The 20,277-nt window shown below is 36.7% G+C and overlaps 2 protein-coding genes across 2 annotated transcripts in view; both read left to right on the top strand.

Moving 5' to 3' along the window:
* Positions 1-3,920: 3,920 nt before the first annotated feature.
* Positions 3,921-8,150, top strand: LOC128237400 (A disintegrin and metalloproteinase with thrombospondin motifs 18-like). The gene has a single exon (XM_052952915.1). It carries the CDS (start codon positions 3,935-3,937, stop codon positions 7,142-7,144), a length of 3,210 nt encoding a protein of 1,069 aa, XP_052808875.1. The 5' UTR covers positions 3,921-3,934; the 3' UTR covers positions 7,145-8,150.
* A 7,817-nt stretch (positions 8,151-15,967) lies between these two features.
* LOC128227575 (uncharacterized) overlaps positions 15,968-20,277 on the top strand; it is a 41,852-nt gene continuing 37,542 nt past the window's right edge. The window contains exons 1-2 of the mRNA XM_052938244.1: positions 15,968-16,078; positions 19,359-19,544. Of these exons, the coding sequence (XP_052794204.1) occupies positions 15,996-16,078; positions 19,359-19,544 (269 nt within the window). The 5' untranslated portion in view covers positions 15,968-15,995. The remainder of the gene's footprint in view (positions 16,079-19,358; positions 19,545-20,277) is intronic.

The following is a 20,277-nucleotide window of genomic DNA, read 5'->3' as shown; positions in this document are numbered from 1 at the left end:
GATCAATAATATATTTACTTTGAGGACAATAACCTCCTTCATTTGAGGAGTGAATGATGAAATGTCTTGAATACTTTGAATGTATTCCCCATCTTTCATTTTGATTGAAATGTTATTTGCCGTATTCCTTTATACTGAATGTATAAGTTTTATAGTTTGTTTAATTGTTTTATGTGAGTAATGACTTTTATTCAACCAAACGATTTTAATGAAAATTGCGCAGGATATAAAGTAAGGGCAGTTTTGGTAAGACGATGCATAAATGCACATATAAAAGACCATGAATGATATGAAACTTATAACATACTTCATATACGAGTAACTATATTGAAATCGCTTCATCTAACGTTTCTTACTCAAATACGTTAGTGATAGAAGTGAAAAATAAAAATTTCCAGAGCTCAAAAAGACAGGGCTTTGTCCTTTTTAGTAAAATATTTCAATCAGTTTCAATCAGTATGTATGTAATTATTTATTTCGGGGTCTTAATGGAACATACTCTTTGATCTGGCTGCGCAGGACTTGACGATTAATTTTCATATAAATCTCCAAAGAAGCGATAACCTAAACATATTTTCATGACACACTTCCTTTATCAGCGTTTGAAGTTTGCTTTACTATGTTTAGATTTGACCTGCACTCATTCGTAATCAACGATGACAACTCTTCTGATACCAGTGAAACAGCAAAACATTTGCCTTATAAATCGTCAACACAACCGGAATTATATTTCATTGAAAACGATGATTTTTTTCGTTGGTAAATAAAGGATAGCAACAGAAAAAAGGTTGTAACGTATACTGATTATTACAATTATATGCACAAAGCTTAGCGTAAACACGATGATGATTAAATAAAGTAAAGGTCCATTGTGTTTAGTGTATGTATACAACGTAATAAATTACGTCACGTCGGTTTTCTAAAAGTTAATATGCATTCCCTCTGCATTTCACAAATTCTTAGTCAATCTCCGGCTTCTTCGTGCAGTTGAGATAAATAACGTTATATATGCTACGTCGGAAGGCAACATTTTGCTTAAAATGAAAGATAACTTTTCTTTTACTACACCATTTTAATGAGACAAACGGCAGTCTATGCCGCTAAAAGAGCCCCACCTTCGTTTTATTACCGGAGTTTGATAATGTGATTAGTTTCATCAACCACTTCGACAAACCTGTTTCAAAAATATTGTTTTGACAGTACTCCGTCAGACGGCCGTTTTGTAAATAGGTTTGTAAAAGTATTTTAAAAAACTAAACTCTCAATCCAATTTTGTTAAAAGAACGAAGGCGGGGCTCCGTAAGCTGCGTAGACTGCGCTAGGTTTGATTTAGAATTGTGTAGTAAAAGAAAAATTATCTTGGTTTAAGTCTTCATTTTAAGCAAAATGAAGCCTTCCGACGTAGCATTTATGACGTGGTATACACACATTGTACGTGTGTCGAAAACGAATTATCACATACAGCGACCCCTTCGTTCCCAATCATTCTTTTTGGAAGAATTTTTTCCTCGCAAGGACTTCAAAATTTTAATTTCGTACGGGTGCTCACATATTCTTTCTCTTATTGCATTTGGGTTATGACCAAAGATAACGTCTCCTTTCAAAATGGAAAGACCTGTTTCATCAGGAACAACTCTTTTCAACGTCGAAAACCTATATTTTGAAGTTAATCAAATAATAATAATAATAATAATAGGTTCAACCATAGCAACATCATATTAACAATGTGGCCTTCTATGAAGAAAAAAACAACAACTAGTATTCATCTGTTGATGTTCTGAATATAATTATTCTAGACAAATCATGTTTAGTTAACATTTTCATTCATTTCACGAAACATCATGTACACGCCGACATACAATCAATAAAACACAACTATTTATAAAACAACAGTAATTTTCAATCTTTAACCTAATGTAAAGGTAGAATACCTTTTTGTAACTAATAATATGCACATTTCAAGAATTGCACTTTGTATTTATGCTTAAATGTGTTTAACCTTTTCGCAGTTCCAAACCACTGAAATACGAAAAACAATACTGGAAATAGTAAGGTTGCGGTGTTTTTATCAAAACTAGATCTTGTTTTGAAGTTGATCTTAGAGAGTTCATTATTTGCAAAGATTAGCAATTCGGACATAAACCTCGGGGCCATTCTATAAAGGGTATCATAGACAAAGGTTGTACAATGATATTAACATATATCCCTGTAAACGTTAACCACTGAAGTTCTTGTAACAATCCGTTTGAAGATGATCGTTTAGGAATTTTAAGAATGATTTTTGCAAGGTTTTTACTTTATGAATGGGACTTGAGTTCCCTTTGCCCTAAATTCGGCAACAATAATCAAATATTGGAAGGATATATGCATTGTAAAACAAACGCTTCATCTGATCATTGAGATAAAACCAAAGACGTTTCAAAAGTGAGATTTTACAGTTGATTTTTTTGCAAAAATTTGTGGATGCCATTTTAGGTTACTGGTATTATCTATATAGAATCCAAGTAGTTTTTGCACAGTCACATTTTCTAACGCTGTTCCATCAATTTAATGTACCTACTTGTTTAGTTTTATGTATAGTTCCGATAACCAGACACTTGGATATAGATGGATGCAAAGGCATGTTATTTATTTTGCACCAGTCGACAACGAGAATAAGATGTAGTTGTAGCTGACCTTCAATGGTGTTTATTTTGCTATCTGTTTCATGCAATGTTGAGTCATCTGCAAATAATTCAATGTTCATATTCGTTTTACAAAGCGCAATGTCATTGATATATATATAAGAAACAGCAGTGGACCAAGACTGGGTCCCTGAGATACTACTGATTATATTGTAAGCAAGCCAGACTAATTGTTTCCGGCTTTAACTAATTGTATTCTATTAGTTGAGTAGGATTTTAAAAATATATATCAAATTTTAGGAAAAGTGATACAAGTTCAATTTATGTAGTAGGATTTCATAATCCACTTAATTAAATGCCTTCCGTAGGTCTAGAAAGATAGTAACAACAATTTTACCACTGTCAATATATTTCATCCATGCATCTATTAAACTTGTAAACGCTGTACAACAGGATTGGTGACTGTTTAGTGTGTTTAGTATATGTAGAATGAAAGTTATCTTGAATTTTGTTTGTAATATTCAAATATTTTTGATATTGTTGGCATTGTTGGTTACTTTGATCATCACTACATCCTAATTTAAACAATGTTTATACACGTGCATCGTTCAAAAGAGTCTTGAAGTATTCCGTTCACTCACGATACTGCTATTTTTAATAGACGCAATGCATGGTGTGATAAGGTCACCAAAAAGATTTGGTTAATGGTCAATGGTTACGTCTTTTCCCTAAGACATTTGAAATGTAACAGCATTTTCAATTAAGATAACGTTGCAAACATCAATACAAACTGGTACATTAATGTATTTTCTTTTAACAGTTCCTTTGTTTGATTTGAAACATATCGAGATCACGCTTTGATTAAACGTTTCCGTGTGATGAATTTTAGTATTAAACACTGTAGTCGATAAACTCAATAATGTCAATTTTTCATTCAGTGTTTATTTCACCTCTCAACCTCATCATAATACAAACACTCTTACAATATGGTTTATTTTAAAACCTCGCCAATCATTGGCTCCTTTTGCAGCCATATTCTTTCAATACAATCTCATTTTGTTAAATGTACCGCTTTGAATTGCGATAATGGTCAAAGAGAACCATGCATATAAATAACATTTAACTTTCTGCCGCATGTCAGTTTAAAAAGTGAGCTTTTATTTATGGTCCCGGCATGTTTGTTTTGTCACAACACGGACATGTTTAGATAATACTAATTGTCAATTAGCCTCTGCAGAGGTATATATATTCCAACGATCGGGATCGCTTACGCAAAAACCAAAATGGGATCTTTAACAGACCATATATGGATGTTTTCTATACTCGTCTTCGCTACAAATGGAGACCATATCATCGATATCCTTGATATTCACCAGCGTATTAATATATTTGGAACAAGCTCTACGCATCTCATGCCGGACTTCAGACACATCTCTGTGGAAGAGTTAAATATTGAAAGTATGTCCGACGTAAAACAATTTCGAAAACGCCCACCGAGACGCTTGTATCAAATGACAATTGATAATGAAACGTTCCTTCTGAATTTACGGCCTAACACGGATATGTTCACGGACGAGTGCATTATACGTGAAAACGATGAAAATGGCACCACAACAGTTCGGCCATGCTCCGATTATAATATTGATTGTTTCTACACCGGAAGTACAAATGTTCATAACGACTCCTGGGTGGCGGCTAATGTATGTGGTGGTCTAAGAGGACTGATCAGTTATGGAAACACAAGTTTGGTTATACATCCATTCGTCAACGAGCGCAATTCTTCCGATCTTGCTAATCATATCGTCTATCGTTACCAGAGTGAAAAACAAGTTTGCAAGACGAACGGATCACCTGTTTGGACACACGTGGTACTTCCACCGAGGAAGCGAGATGTGCCAATAAGATTCATTGAAACTGGAGTAATAGTTGATCCTGCTATGTACCAATATCATCGAGAAAAAATAGTAAATTACGTTTTCACCGGATTCAATATCGCATCGAAACTGTACGCTGACCCATCAATTGGTACTGACATTGAACTGCTTTTAAAAGAGTTGGTAATATTCAAGTCGAACAATGGATTTAATGTGGATAATTCACAAGACGCAGATAAAACGTTATCCAGCATGTGCCAATTCCAAAGCCAGCATCTAACCTTGCAAACCACAGACGTTACTATGATGCTAACTAGGCTAGATATTGAGCACGAATGCGACCTCTCAACTACCGGTCTGGCTAATGTGGGTGGCGCTTGTGAGAAAACCCAAAAGTGTGGTATTGTGGAAGACACGGGTCCAGTGTTTGGAATCACTTTAGCGCATGAAATTGGCCACTTACTTGGTATGAGCCATGACGGCAGTGGGAACAATACTTGTACACCTCATATAATGTCACCGGGTGGACAAAGTGGTATAGAAGGATTTACTTGGTCGGATTGCAGTGCGTCACAACTGCACGAATCACTTCAAAGTTTAAGTTGTCTAACGAACAATCCAGGCAGACATTCCGGAACATTTAGCCGTGACCACAAACTACCAGGCATGATATACACGGCAAATGACCAATGTCAGTTATTGTATGATAAAAGCGCAAAATCGATAACATTAAAAACTGAAATTCCATGTAAAAACCTGCTCTGTTATTTCAACGGTGTCATTTTACGAATATCTCAACCTGTTATGGATGGCACTGACTGCAACAACACGAGATCATGGTGCTTCAGAGGGTCGTGTGTCCACATGAATGAAACGTTTAACACTGCTCCCGTTCATGGTGGTTGGTCGAAATGGGACGAAACCTTTACCTCGTGTACGGCAACTTGCGGAGGTGGTGTCAAATTCAAGAACCGCTATTGTAATAATCCAGTGCCACAGTACGGTGGGCGTGACTGTTCCGGTCCGAGCTTCATTGCTAAAATATGCAACGTCGTTCCTTGTAATTATGCACCTGCAGTACAAGAGTTATGTCAGAAATTGAACAAGGCACTTCCGTATTCTGCCAAAGGGGAGTGGCACATGTACCAAAATGATGTTCAATTGATTGGAGATGAAGGCTGTAAATACGTTTGCAAAACAAATAATTTTGACAAACCAAACTATGATGTAAAACTTCCATATCCTGATGGCTGGACATGCACTCACATGGACCTTTACCCACTTAGTAGGTGCATAGCAAATGTCTGTAGATCGTTTGGTTGCGATGGTTTCTTGGGGTCAAATTATAGTTACGATTCCTGTGGAGTGTGTAATGGTAATGGCAAAACATGTCGCCGAGAAACATTTACTGTCGCACATAAACTTACAAGCTACCAAAATGGGTTTCATGCAGTAACAATTGTGCCACAGGGCAGCACCGACGTTTTGATAGAGCAGAATAACACCGATGTTTATCTTGGCATCAAAATTAAAAATATCACGTTGTTTGATACAGGAGACGTACAGAATGAGACTTTAATCGATACACATGGAGTACGAATAATATACAGGTCACACCCTGAATCCATCAGAATCAACGGACCCTTATTGAACCATTTTCTAATAGTTGCGCAGGCCAGGTCTTCAGCGAATCATAGCAGAGGCTTTTCTGTTAGCGTAAATTATCATGTTACAGATAATGATGTTAGTTCCAGGTACGTATGGGGCGAGCGCAAAAGCACGTGTTCACGATCTTGTGGTGGGGGTCTGCGCCCACACGACATCACGTGCATGGATGGTTTCATGTTTAACATCAAAGCGGAAGATTACCTCTGTGACATCCGCACAAAACCAAATGAGGAACCTACCCCTTGCAATGAGCACCCCTGTCCATACAGATGGTCAGCTGGAAACTGGAGTGACTGTTCGGTTACATGTGGCCATGGAAAAAAGACGAGATATATTAACTGTTTGCAGTTCACAGACGGTGAAGATCAAGTTGTGAAGGACGATTTGTGCGCCAGTGAAAGAAGACCTGTCGATCAGATGTCTTGCGATCTTGGTAAATGCTGGAAGTGGCATATAAAGCACGAGTCATCGTGCTCAAAGACATGCAGTGAAGGTTTTAAGAATAGAACTATCATTTGCATCGAAGCCGATACATTTCTTCAGTTGCCCATTGACACATGTGACGAGGAGAAGAAACCAAGATACATGGTGAACTGTAATCACGGACCTTGCATGAAAAGTACCACGTGTACTGATGACATTGACCATTGTAAGTACATGTATGGTGACGATATTTGTCATGGTGAATACTCTAGTTGGGCTGAACGGAATTGCAGAAAATCATGTGGCGTTTGTGTGCAAAACGACCACAATACATGTTTACAGTACGTGGCTATTGGGAGATGGGACGATATTTGCAAGGGCGATTTTTCAAACTGGGCCACAAGCCACTGTCGCTTGACATGTTCATCCTGCACGTTTGAACCTGATCAAACCAACTGCACAATCTACTATCCTGACGCATGTACTGACTCCAGGTACCAAAGTTGGATGAGCAAAAACTGTGGAAGTTATTGTTGCTCGAACATTGTTTATTGAGGTCAACTTTAGGTTTTAACAAGGTGCCACTTGTTTGATTGTTACTGCCCGGATTCAATGACACTTTTATAAGCTATTTCATGGATTTGTTTAGTTCATGGAAGAAACGTAAGCCATATTCTTTGTTTGAGAAATAATTTTATTGAATATTGGAATACAACTTAAGTAATAATTATTGTACCTACCAGCCGTGTTATTGAAATCAAAATTAATTAAAAAACAAATTTGTTTAATTGCAAACAACAGGTCTGGTTTTTGTAACTGTTGTGTACCATATATTTATCTTTACAATGTAATAAATAACGTGTGTAAATTAAAATGTCGTTGTAAATTATCAACAAATTCGTAATGCACAGTATGACCTTTGCCTACTGGTACTCTTTCAAATTTTCGACATGGTTCAACTATTAGTTAATGTCTCCTGATTACATCACGACCTATTCCATGATTTAAATACAATTGTCATTAACTACATTTGTTCAGTTCTGTTCTTTTCTGTAGATTAACTCTAAAGATTGCATCTTAAATAAAAAATGAATATTCGGATTATTTTCTCAGTTTATAAAACTATATAGTACAAAATAATGTAACTCGGGAATCTTTTTTGTTTTGTTTTGGATAACAGGGCTACACAATTTAGTCAGCAGTACTAGTTGCATGATTTGTAATGCTTTATACTGCTTTCAACATTTGCCGCTTTAGACTAAAAAGATTAGTGTTTGTAACTACAAATTCTTTGGCGTACTTGTTTTTGTAATATGCTAACATATCATGTTGTAAGTCATTTGGTTCGTGCTTGTGTTACTTACATATAATGGGATTGTCCGCGCTAAAGGTTGCTTTTGTAATATTCTCATCGCTTAATCTGCTTTATTATCATATTTGATTTGATACGATTGTTTTATGACATTGTATGTTTGTTATTGAAAATAATAAAAAATGATTTGGTAGAAATTATCTTTCAATAAAGTATCTGTATATACATCAATATTCCATTAAAACGTGTATGAGAAATGGAGGTTGTTTATTTGTTTGTTTAAAACTACTTTTCCAATCACTAATAAACTGTAATCGAAAGAACATGGACAAAAAAGGAATGTTCCTCGAAATGTGATTGTCTCTCGAAAAGGAATTGTCCCTCGAAAAGGGGGTTGCCCCTCAAACGGGAATGTCTCTCAAATTGGGAAGGTCTCTCAAACGAAGCAAAAGGGGGATGCCTCTCGAAAGGGGCAAAAGGGGAAGGTCTCTCAAAAGGGGCAAAAGGGGAATGTCTCTCAAAAGGGGCAAAAGGGGGATGCCTCTCAAAAGGGGCAAAAGGGGAAGGTCTCTCAAAAGGGGCAAAAGGGGGATGCCTCTCAAAAGGGGCAAAAGGTGAATGCCTCTCAAAAGAGGCAAAAGGGGATGCCTCTCAAAAGGGGCAAAAGGGGGATGCCTCTCAAAAGGGGCAAAAGGGGGATGCCTCTCAAAAGGGGCAAAAGGTGAATGCCTCTCAAAAGGGGCAAAAGGGGGATGCCTCTCAAAAGGGGCAAAAGGGGGATGCCTCTCAAAAGGGGCAAAAGGGGGATGCCTCTCAAAAGGGGGATGCCTCTCAAAAGAGAAAAGCCTTCCGAAATTGGAATGTCTCTCGAAAAAGGCAATGTCTCTCGAAAAGGGGAATGTCTCTCAAAATGGGGAATGTCTCTCAAAATGGGCAAAAGGGGAATTATATGAATATATACAGCCCACATAGCGTCTGACTCGATCAATAAGGCAAAGCTAATGCCAAATCCTCATGATGTACACAGTCAGACGTGGATGTTTTCGCATATTTGTCAAGAAGTAAACATTAAACAACAAGTAATATTACCCGAAGGTAATCGGAATGAAAATATTTTATGTTAAGTTGGCTTTAAAGCATTGATGGCCGGACTTCGTTATGCCGAAGCTGCATTTTTCAGGCTTCGGAATGTTTTCAATGATCACTAAAATGATGAAAGTGAGCCGCGTCTCTTGTAATATTACCGTATAAATAAATGATCCGATGAGAAAATGGTGTTGTATAATGAGATCAAAAGGATAGGACATCTTACAAAGAAACAGAAATGCCGAATCTTTAGAAATTGTAACGTCAGAAAGTGTGACTTCAACATTTTGTAAAGAAACCGTTTTTGATTAAATTACCAAGAAAATACTTGGGATTTTATAGCTTTTGCGTATAAGGCCATCGATATAAACATACATCAATTTGACAGGTTTGACATAATGCAGTTACCTGTCAACCCCTCGTACTTTATAAGGGTTCAATTGCCTGTTTAGCAACTAATGTGCAAAACATATGACTAAACATACACTACAGATAAATAAATTTTCGCTTCTACGAATGAAGGTTACTCCGGGTATACCTTGATACTCTGCGTTATAAGTCTTTTTTTTGCATTTCAACAACCGGTTAATGAGTAAAATATTTAAACTCTCATTGAAATTATGTTTTCATATTGATGTGACCATATTAACCTTACGCCGATTTGTTCATTATCGATACTGGTATTTAAATCGTAACTTTTATTTTCATCTAGTTACTGATATAAAAGTCATGTTTTTCATCGTTGATAATCTATGGTCAATCTCTGCACATATTTATGGCTGATAAGGCCACAATAATTGAATGTTTTCTTCTACGCATAAAGAAGAAAGTGGGAAATGTTCTCTTAAACAAGGGTGCAAGCAAAGCCCCCCCCCCCCCCAACACAAACCCAAAGCGTCCACGTTAACTTTTTATAGGTGAAAAAGTAATACAATAATACGCCCAAAATGCACCATTACGGACTAGATATTGTTCAAAAAATTCTTGTGATAGCCCTCTTAAACCCCATACTCACACCAAAAACCAAATAAAAATTCGGTACTGAGAAAGGGGGCCAAGTCAAAAGGTTACTCTCCGAATTTATGCTCTAGCGTGAAATCCTGGGACCGCCCCTGAAAGGAAATAGCCTACGAAGTGTTCAAGTTACCTGTCTCGGAAGGAATCACATGAACAATTCATTGTTTTGGCGTTGCTTCATGCACTATTACTTCACAATAAAACCTCGTTGGACATAAATGGATATTTGGGTGTGTATATGAACGTATGTTTACAATAAATTATGTTTCTGTATTTCTTTTATAAAACAATGCGGTTAATCCTTAGAACGAAACATTACTTTTGTGTTGTCTAAGCCCAGTTTTAAATGACATGCAAGATACAGGTTGTTTTAGCAGTTCATTGATCCAACTTTTGAACGAAGTTTAAATTAAGAAAAATACGCCATAATCTAAAAGTTAATCAATCGTATTCTATATAAAGCTCAGTTATAATGCCCAATGTCAGTGCCACGATCATTGCACAATAAAATAACTATAAATAGCAATATTTACACAATATTATCTTTAATTAATGAGGTCGATGCCATTTGGGTCCGATTAAAATAAGATTATTGAAACGTTTTTTAAATGGCTTCAACTCCTCAAACATTTTACCGAATGCCTTCGTGATGTGACATGAATAGCGGGATGAGTTCATCCTGGCTTATTATAATGTATGATTCATAAAAGAAATAATAAGCATGCACGGAAAAAATATAAACTCTGGGCCGGTATTTATAAAACATTTTAATGAATATGTACATATCTGCTGGTACTTTGGGACCGTTGTCCACAGTGTGGGTTTGAGTAGTTTATACTCCGGGTCCCGGCGTTAGCACATTAAAGGGTCCCAGAGTGACAGTTCAACCACCACACACCTATCCTGGAAGGTTAACCAGTACAAGGTGCATTCACCTCTGAAAGGAATTTGACAACTTCTGTACATGCCTGGGGTAGTGGTACAGTGCGAATGGTCGTAGAAAAGATTTCATAACCAATGACCTGGTCCGCACGGGAATCGAACCCGGGTTGTCCGGTTCACAGTCCAATGCTCTACCGATTGAGCTAACCGGGCGTACCGTTGACAGTGTAGTTATTTATCTGCTGGTGCTTTAAAACCGTTGTTCACTATATATGTACTTATGTGCTGGACTTCAGGACCGTTTTTACAGTGTTGTTACTTATCTGCTGGTGTTTTAAAACCGTTGTTCACAGTGTAGTAACACATCTGCTCGTTCTTTCGGACCGTTGTTCACGGTGTAGTAACACATCTGCTTGTTCTTTCGGACCGTTGTTCACAGTGTAGTAACACATATGCTTTTTCTTTCGGACCGTTGTTCACGGTGTAGTTACTTATCTGCTCGTACTTTAGGACCGTTGTTTACAATGTATATACATGGCTTGCACTTAAGGACTGTTTTTCACGGTGAAGTTTCTTATCTGCTCGTACTTTAGGACCGTTGTTTACAATGTATATACATGGCTTGCACTTAAGGACTGTTTTTCACGGTGAAGTTTCTTATCTGCTCGTACTTTAGGACCGTTGTTTACAATGTATATACATGGCTTGCACTTAAGGACTGTTTTTCACGGTGAAGTTTCTTATCTGCTCGTACTTTAGGACCGTTGTTTACAATGTATATACATGGCTTGCACTTAAGAACTGTTTATCACATTTTAGTTACCTATCCTTTGATACCTTTTATGGCCGTTGTTCACAGTGTAGTTACTTATTTGCTGGTACTTCAGGACCGTTGTTCACAGTGTAGTAACTTATTTGCTAGTACTTCAGGACCGTTGTTCACAGTGTAGTTACTTATTTGCTGGTACTTCAGGACCGTTGTTCACAGTGTAGTTACTTATTTGCTAGTATTTCAGGACCGTTGGCTACACAATAGTTACTTTTCTGTTGGTACTTTGGGGCCGTTGTCTACAATGAATTTACAAAGCTGCTCGTACTTAAGGATCGTCGGTTTCAGTTTTGCTACGTATTTGTTTGTTCTTTAGGACCGTTGTTTACAGTGTAGTTACGAAGCTGCTCGTACTATCGGACCGTTGTTTATAGTTTATATTGTACTTTCTTATCGGCTGGTACGTTTGGACAGTTGTTCACAGTGCTGCTACTTATCTGCTTCACCACAACCAATGTAGTTGCTTTTCTGCTCGTTCTTGAGGACCGTTATTTACAGTGTAGTTACAGAGCTGCTCGTTCATTAGGACCGTTATATACAGTGTAATTACAAAGCTGCTCGTACTTTAGGACCGTTATTTACAGTGTAGTTACAAAGCTGTTCGTACTTAAGGACTGTTGTTCACAGTTAAGTTACATATCTGCTCGTGCTTTAGGAGCTTTGTCTTCAATGTAGTTACTCAATTGCTCATACCTTAGGACCGTGGTCTACAATGTAATTACAAAGCTGCTCGTACATTAAGACCGTTATTTACAATGTAGTTACAAAGCTGCTCGTACTTTAGGACCGTACATTGCAGTGTAGTTACAAAGCTGCTCGTTCTTTAGGACCGTTATTTACAGTGTAGTTACAAAGCTGCTCGTACTTTAGGACCGTTATTTACCATGTAATTACAAAGCTGCTCGTACTTAAGGACTGTTGTTCACAGTGAAGTTACATATCTGCTCGTGCTTTAGGAGCTTTGTCTTCAATGTAGTTACTCAATTGCTCATACCTAAGGACCGTGGTTTACAATGTAATTACAAAGCTGCTCGAACTTTAAGACCGTTATTTACAGTGTAGTTACAAAGCTGCTCGTACTTAAGGCCGTTGTTCACAGTGAAGTTACAAAGCTGCTCGTACTTTAAGACCGTTATTTACAGTGTAGTTACAAAGCTGCTCGTACTTAAGGACCGTTGTTCACAGTGAAGTTACAAAGCTGCTCGTACTTTAAGACCATTATTTACAGTGTAGTTACAAAGCTGCTCGTACTTAAGGACCGTTGTTCACAGTGAAGTTACAAAGCTGCTCGTACTTAAGGACCGTTGTTCACAGTGAAGTTACATATCTGCTCGTGCTTTAGGAGCTTTGTCTACAATGTAGTTACTCGATTGCTCATACCTTAGGACCGTGGTCTACAATGTAATTACATATCTGCAGGTACTGTGGGGCCGTTATTTACAGTGTAGTTACATATCTGCTCGTACTGCAGGACCGTTATTTACAGTGTACATGTAGTTACGAAACTGCTCGTACTGCATGATCGTTAATTGCAGTGTAATTACTTATATGTAGGTACTTTTGGACCGTTAAGACCGTTGTTCTTGTGTAGTTACATTTGAGCTCGAGCTTTAGGACCGTTGTCTTCAATGTAGTACTTATTTGCTCATACTTTAGGATCGTTAATTGCAGTGTGGTTACTTACCTGCTCATACCTTGGGACTCATTACCTACTCGTACTTTGGAACCATTCATTTAATATGGTTCTAGGGAGCGTCGACAATGTAGCATTTCCAAAACGTTGAGGTCAATGATTATTTCAATCAAAACTGCTGCGGTATATTTAATGTAATCGTTGTATAAATATGCTTATAAAATAGTTGTGGCCTAGGTCCTAATGTTGCCTGGTAACCCCGTATAATGTTGATATAATTTGAAAGAGTTTTACTAGTAGATGTCACATATGTCAATTATTGACCGAAAAAAACACTATAGAATATGTGTATACATTTATTATTTGTTTTCTTCATTTTGACTGAAATTAGGCGTGAGATTACAGAAATTGCCATCCATCCAGGCCACAAAAGGGTTTATTTTTTTTTACAAATTCTTTATCTACTCATGATACTTTTTAAACTGATATCAAAATAATATGAGGTCATCAGGTACCTAAAAAACATAGAATTGTACATCGGATACCTAAAAATACAGTCACTGCGACCGAAGATTCTACTTTTACATCCCAAAACATTGTTGAGGTATGTTTTTGACTTTCACACCAAAAAATCAATAAAAGTGTGCGATCCTTACATGCAGAGTAACAATATGTTCCATGCTGACAAGACCTTTTATAAGCTCAGTGTAGTTCCCCTCTTTTCATTGGTCGGGAGACTGTCACGTGACAATCGATAGCGAATAATATATACCGGCAAAGAGAGATTTTCTTGTGAACGTTCAGCGTGTGTAACAGAATGCGACGTCATTACCATTGTCCGTGTGTGTATACCACGTGGTAAATTGCGTCATAAATGCTACGTCGGAAGGCAATATTTTGCTTTGCATGAAGACTTTCAACAAAGATGACTATAATATTTCTTCACCATTTTGAATGAAACATAGCGCAGTCTACGTCGCTTACGGATCTCCGTCTTTGGCCTTTTACAAGTGTTTGATTGAGAGTTTAGTGTTTTTAAACACTTCGACAAACCTTTTCACAATACGGCCGTCTGACGGATCACTGTTAAAATCATTATTTAGGAAACATGTTTGTCGAAGTGTTTGGTGAAACTTATCACCTTATCAAACTTCGGTAATAAAACGTAGGCGGGCTCTTGCAGCGGCAAAGACTGCCCTTTGTTTTATTTAAAATTGTGTACAAAAAAGCAAAGTTATCTTTGATTTATGTCTTCATTTTAAGCAAAATGTTGCCTTAAGACATAGCATATGTGACGTAATTTATCACGTGATATACACATACTGATAATACGCTATGAAAAATAAGTGACGGGAAGTAAAATATGATGTAACGTGAGGTGTTTGAGAAGTTGATTACGTACATAACATAAAACACTTTCAGACTGATATTGTCGTCTTCGTCTCGGTGAATACCACTTTCTATGGACCATAAAAGGGGATTCACACCTCATCACCAGCCAATAACTGTATACTTTACTAGTCGTAACAAGCTACCCATCATGTCCACACACGTTGAAATGGCATTATTTGTGAAAGATAGACGAACGGACGCACAACAATACCGACAGTTCATCAATGTATTTACCAATGTGTTCACTCCATCTGACAATCTTACTGTAATATGCTTTCCGGTGTTTTTATCGAGGTGTATCAGGGAAATAAAATTTGACACAAGAAGTTTTGATATTTTTAATTATTGAGAAATTTTAGCCTGCTCTCAGATCCGTATTTGACGCCAGCGTGCATAGGGTTGGAATGACGTTCATTCTGAAATGACGCTTCGTTCGCACAATTTGGCGCGCTTTTCTTAAAACTGCAATTTTATATTTTATTAACGCAAATAATACAGAGAAAAAGTGAAGTGTTTGTTCAGACTGACATCGCATTTACTCCGCCTGAACACTAAAAGGTACATTAGTGATGTATAGCCTTTGGTGCTCACTCGATGTACCTAAATGCGATCTAACACTAGAACGATCAAATATCCTCTATATTTATAAATTGTGTTTTGTCTTGAGAGTTTTGGAAAATAGTCTTAATAGTTGTGTCAATAGTTTTCCGGAATAAACACAAATAAAAGGCAAAAATATAAATTAAATAATACTTGCATTATTATTGTTTCTGTAAGTAAAAATATTTCATATGTTCTTAAATAATAAAGAAAATGTAAACATGCAATAAACTCTTTGAATACTACCGATATATAATCGACATTGTCTTTGAAAACTACACTGACAAATTATGTAGCAAAAAGCAACATTCAGTAAATCTCGTAAAATCCTGACAACATCTGGTGTATTTTTTGAGTTTCTGTTACAATAAAGGGAAGGTGAACACAGAGATGTTTCCGTTTATGAGTAATTAACAGCCCTTTCAAAAAGTACACCACAGTGAACGTACCGTTTGAAGTCCATTTTAATATCTTTGTTTACGTAGATGATGCAGCCTGTTACATTTTGGTCAATAAGCAATAAATATCTACCTTCTTTATAAAGACCGTGCTCCTTCTGCAACGGAGGATTCGCCGGAAAGTATAACTACAGAGTTTTGGATAATTGTAATTATACTTTACCAAAAAACTTATACTGTACAGCACACCAGTTGTTATGGGCAACTGTTGCCTAGCAACAGTAAAATGGCTTCTTCTGATTCTGACCTTGCTGAATGTTACAACTTTGAGTCAAGCTGGGTAAGTTTGATCACTTTTATATAGTTGTTTCTTTCTTATTATTATCTTAACCATAGTCGTATCGTATCAATAATGCTTCGTAAGATTATTAAATAATGTGTGTGAGGTGGAATAGGTGGCCACCTCTCATCGAAGAGGACATCTGAGGGCTCTAAAATTGTACATGATCACTAAAAAAGACACCGATACTGATCTAAGTTTAACGAACATGATATTTCTGTAGCTAATCCACTGAGTACTTTAGTTGAAACATTTTCATATTTTTGATGGAAAATATAATAATTCTGGTTATTTTCATTATTTCTTATATGTTAAGCAAAAATGTTAGATCTTGACAACGTGTCCTAATATGCAAACACAACAAGAGAGTTGAGAACAATTTAGGAGTTAGGACTCAAGTTCATGTCTTGACTAATATTACTTTTTAAATATTGAGAAAGTATGTTAATCCTCATTCTAAATGCCTTTTAAAAGTGTGATATATTTTGAAAGCATGCCATGCTGGTGTGTGAAACAAATGAGTTGAGATAGAAATAGAGAGATATTTTCGTGATTTGGGCGACTGTTTTCACCCCTAGGGAGGATCTCGAACATAATTCATATATTTTTTAAGCGCTCAGCGTAGTCGACGTTAATTGCAGATTGGTACTTTGACATACGTATAAACCCGGTTCATTTTCACTAATTGTGCCATTTATTGCCTGTACATTTTTTTATGAATACATGGCTGCTAATTGTTATTAAAATAGTGGAGTCTATAACTCAATTGAATATGCTGTATCAGCAGTGTTCTAGAACCTAGGCAAATTTGTCAAGAATTAATAAAGCGTACTTTATATCAATGTGTTTGCCCAAGCCCTGATCCTACATTACTACAACTCATCGTAGACAAGGGGCAAGAAATTCATTGATTCAATTTCTTGTCATTGTACAAGTTTTCTCCCCATTCGTAGTATTACAGTGCTGCTTCGATGTATATACTCAAATATGTTTCCTGCTTTCATTAACACATATTAACATAATTATGATGTATATCGTATAATGTTATTAATTAGGTGATTTCATATTGGCCTACTTATTTGCCCGAGGTCAGCTGTATTTGCCTGAGCCCGAAAGGGCGAAGGCAAATACAGCTGACCGAGGACACACCACTGGGCCAATATGAAATCATCTAATTAATAAGTATTTTATTAATTAACTATTATGAAGACGTTACTATGGGGAAGACGTTACTAATGTTGTTATCCTTAAGTGACATTGCACATACTTATGAATAAAGCACTGTACATTGTAAGGAAGCATGTCTTTTCGTCTTAATTTTGTAAATGGTTTGCTAATTGTCAAATGTTTCACCTTCGTCGTCCATTTTGTCGGTGTACAAAATCATAATAGTCGTAAAATCCACCAACGGGTTAAATACAACTGTTATATCAAACCGTACACAGTGGTTCAATCATTCAATAGGTTCAAGAATTCCAGCATATTTCTTATATAAGGCGAGATTCGACAGCCAATGAAAATGGCCCATTTCTCAAATCCTATATTAGGCGAGTTTTGTGGCCAATCAAAACGGTGGAAACTCATATTAGCCGAGTTCTGTTGATATTGACCGAGTTTGGTCGATATTGAGCGAGTTCTGGCATATATTGTCTTCAGTTGTCTGGTATTGGTACCGCAATCGTCCTTGTATCTCGTCAAATACGTGATAGTTGATTAATAAAAGTAAATATTGCTTTTGAACATGGGCCGAATTGCTTTCAATAAAATGACTCTTTGTATAAAACTAACCTGAGTATTCAATCTCATGAAAAACATATCGTGACGTTCACTTCATTTCGTCGTTAAGCGTGCATTGGGGATCTGATTTTAATCAGATTGCTGAGTTAGAGAAGAGTTGTCGAAACTTATCGCAATATCAAACTATGGTTTTGTTTATACTGCATTTGAATTTGTTTAAGTGTTGTTGTAAACCCCTCTTGCGATAAAAATAATCTTACTATACAATCAAACCAAGCTGTGTTAACAGAGTGCAAATACAACTAAATTCTCTGAATTCTTATTTTAAAGGTTTGCTCTTTCGAGAGAAATGTATACCAATTTCTTTGCATTATGGTGTAATTGAAATCACGTAGTAAATCTTTCAAAGCTTTCCCAAAACAAATTTTTGTTCACACTGATCGGACGGATAAATCCGGCATTTTTCAAAAGTCAGATTTTCCTATCTCGCAGGACCCTTCCATTTACCATGGCGTTATTTAAGGGCAATAGTCACGTTTTTGACATGGCTCAAATTTCAAACAGACTTTTCTTATCCACAACCTAAGGAAAGTAATGCATTCTAAAGATTTAGCGACGAATGAACATCTTACTTGATAAATAGCCGCTCCATGAAGCAAAATACATTTTTGACAATGTAACCGCATTTAATATCCCATTGTTCCGAACCATGATTTCTGCGACAAAATAAAAGTTCTGGCAATAAAATGGCTACGCCTGGAAACCAAATGCTTATCATGGTTTTATCTTCCTTGACATTAAAACTTATGTCTGAAAACATTTTCTAATGGTTCAGCAAGACACGAATTAAGACTCTGGAGCTATATTATAAGCAGCGCGGCCGAGCCGACCGTGGAGTACATATTTTGTTTCATTTTAAAGTTAAACAATTATCAACTTTTCTATCTTATAAGCTCTCCGAGGTTCGCCAACATCTTCGTGATGAAACTGGAGCCCCATGTTAAAAGGGGCCATGTTGGTCTAACCATTTTCATGTGGTATTAGACTAATATCGTTTAATTTATAGAAACGACTGGCGAGGCACGAACCTGATCAACTGCCTTTTTTATATAATATATAACATTACTCTTATTTTCATTCTATAGCATTGTACTAATAATTGTATTATAATTTTAAAAAGTAAACAAAAAAACTATAAGTTCATTTCTATAATAAAACAACCAGAACTGCACAGCAGGGCAGTCAGATCTTAGATCTGGTAGACAGAAGATGACAATAAAGATTCAGATCAATACACAGAAGTTGTGTACTATACACGGATGAAGGGGGGGGGGGGCGTTTACTTATAGATGTCTTAAACTAGGCCTTTAAATATTGGCCTTGGTGGTTGAATTAGCACCGATGATATTGAAAATACGACCCATTTCGATAGTGGGATCCGACAACTCTTGCGAACAATTTTATCAAGTGCTTGCCGTGGTAGTAGACCTCATTTCATATAGCATATTAAAATAATAATCAACGTTTTTATTGTTTATTAAAGGTATTGTCAGGTGCAAAAACTCTCCCGCGATGAAGTTCCGGCGCCATGCAACCAGATCCTGTCCATGATTGTCAACTCGTTCACCTTGGATAAGGTCAAGTCGAACTTCAGTGAGGACATGACAAACGAACAAATGCAACAACTCATTATTGGCGCGGATGACACAGTCACCTGCTACTTCTACAAGTAAAAAATACATTAAATATAATAGTAAGGGGCCATCTCATCATCGCATATATCCTACGATGATGTTTTTTTTTTTAAAATCTATATTTAATAGTAGATACAATAGCTATTTTAAAACTAAAACAGTCGAGCCCCGTTGACTCGAACTCGCTTGGCTCGAATTTCCCGTTGGCTCGAACTAGATATAAAGGACCGTATTCTCTAAGCTGAATGTAAGAATTCCCACTTGGCTCGGATTTTTCGAGGCTCGAGGTATTTTCGCCCGTCCCTGGGATTTCGAGCCAACGGGGTTCGCCAGTAATTATAATGGAAACTTAAATTGATTTTGCAAGTAAAACGTTCACTTCAATTTGTGACACTCGCTACGATATTTTGTCGTACGATTTAGGTAATATGGCTCCTATACTAACTACTGATATTCTTAGGCTGTTGAATTGGTATTTATTTGATTTAACGCTTTTGGATGACACCTTCATACATTTTCTTAATATTGTTTAACATGTTTCTTTATACAGAAGATTTTAATTGCATTGGAATAAGCGCATTGCATTGAAACGAGTGAAAACAATTCATTTCTCAGTAATTAAATGTATGTTCTGTAAATTATTTTATTTGCTCAACTTTTGCGAACAAACAATGCTGAAACTTAATGCATTTAAGTAGTTAAGACGTCCACCTACAGAGCGGGAGGTCGTGGGTTTGCGATCCCTGGCCGCGTCATACCGAAATACGT

The sequence above is a fragment of the Mya arenaria genome, chromosome 1 (assembly GCF_026914265.1).
Source record: "Mya arenaria isolate MELC-2E11 chromosome 1, ASM2691426v1".
Classification (NCBI taxonomy): Eukaryota; Metazoa; Mollusca; class Bivalvia; order Myida; family Myidae; genus Mya; species Mya arenaria.
This window is presented reverse-complemented; position numbering and strand designations above follow the sequence as displayed.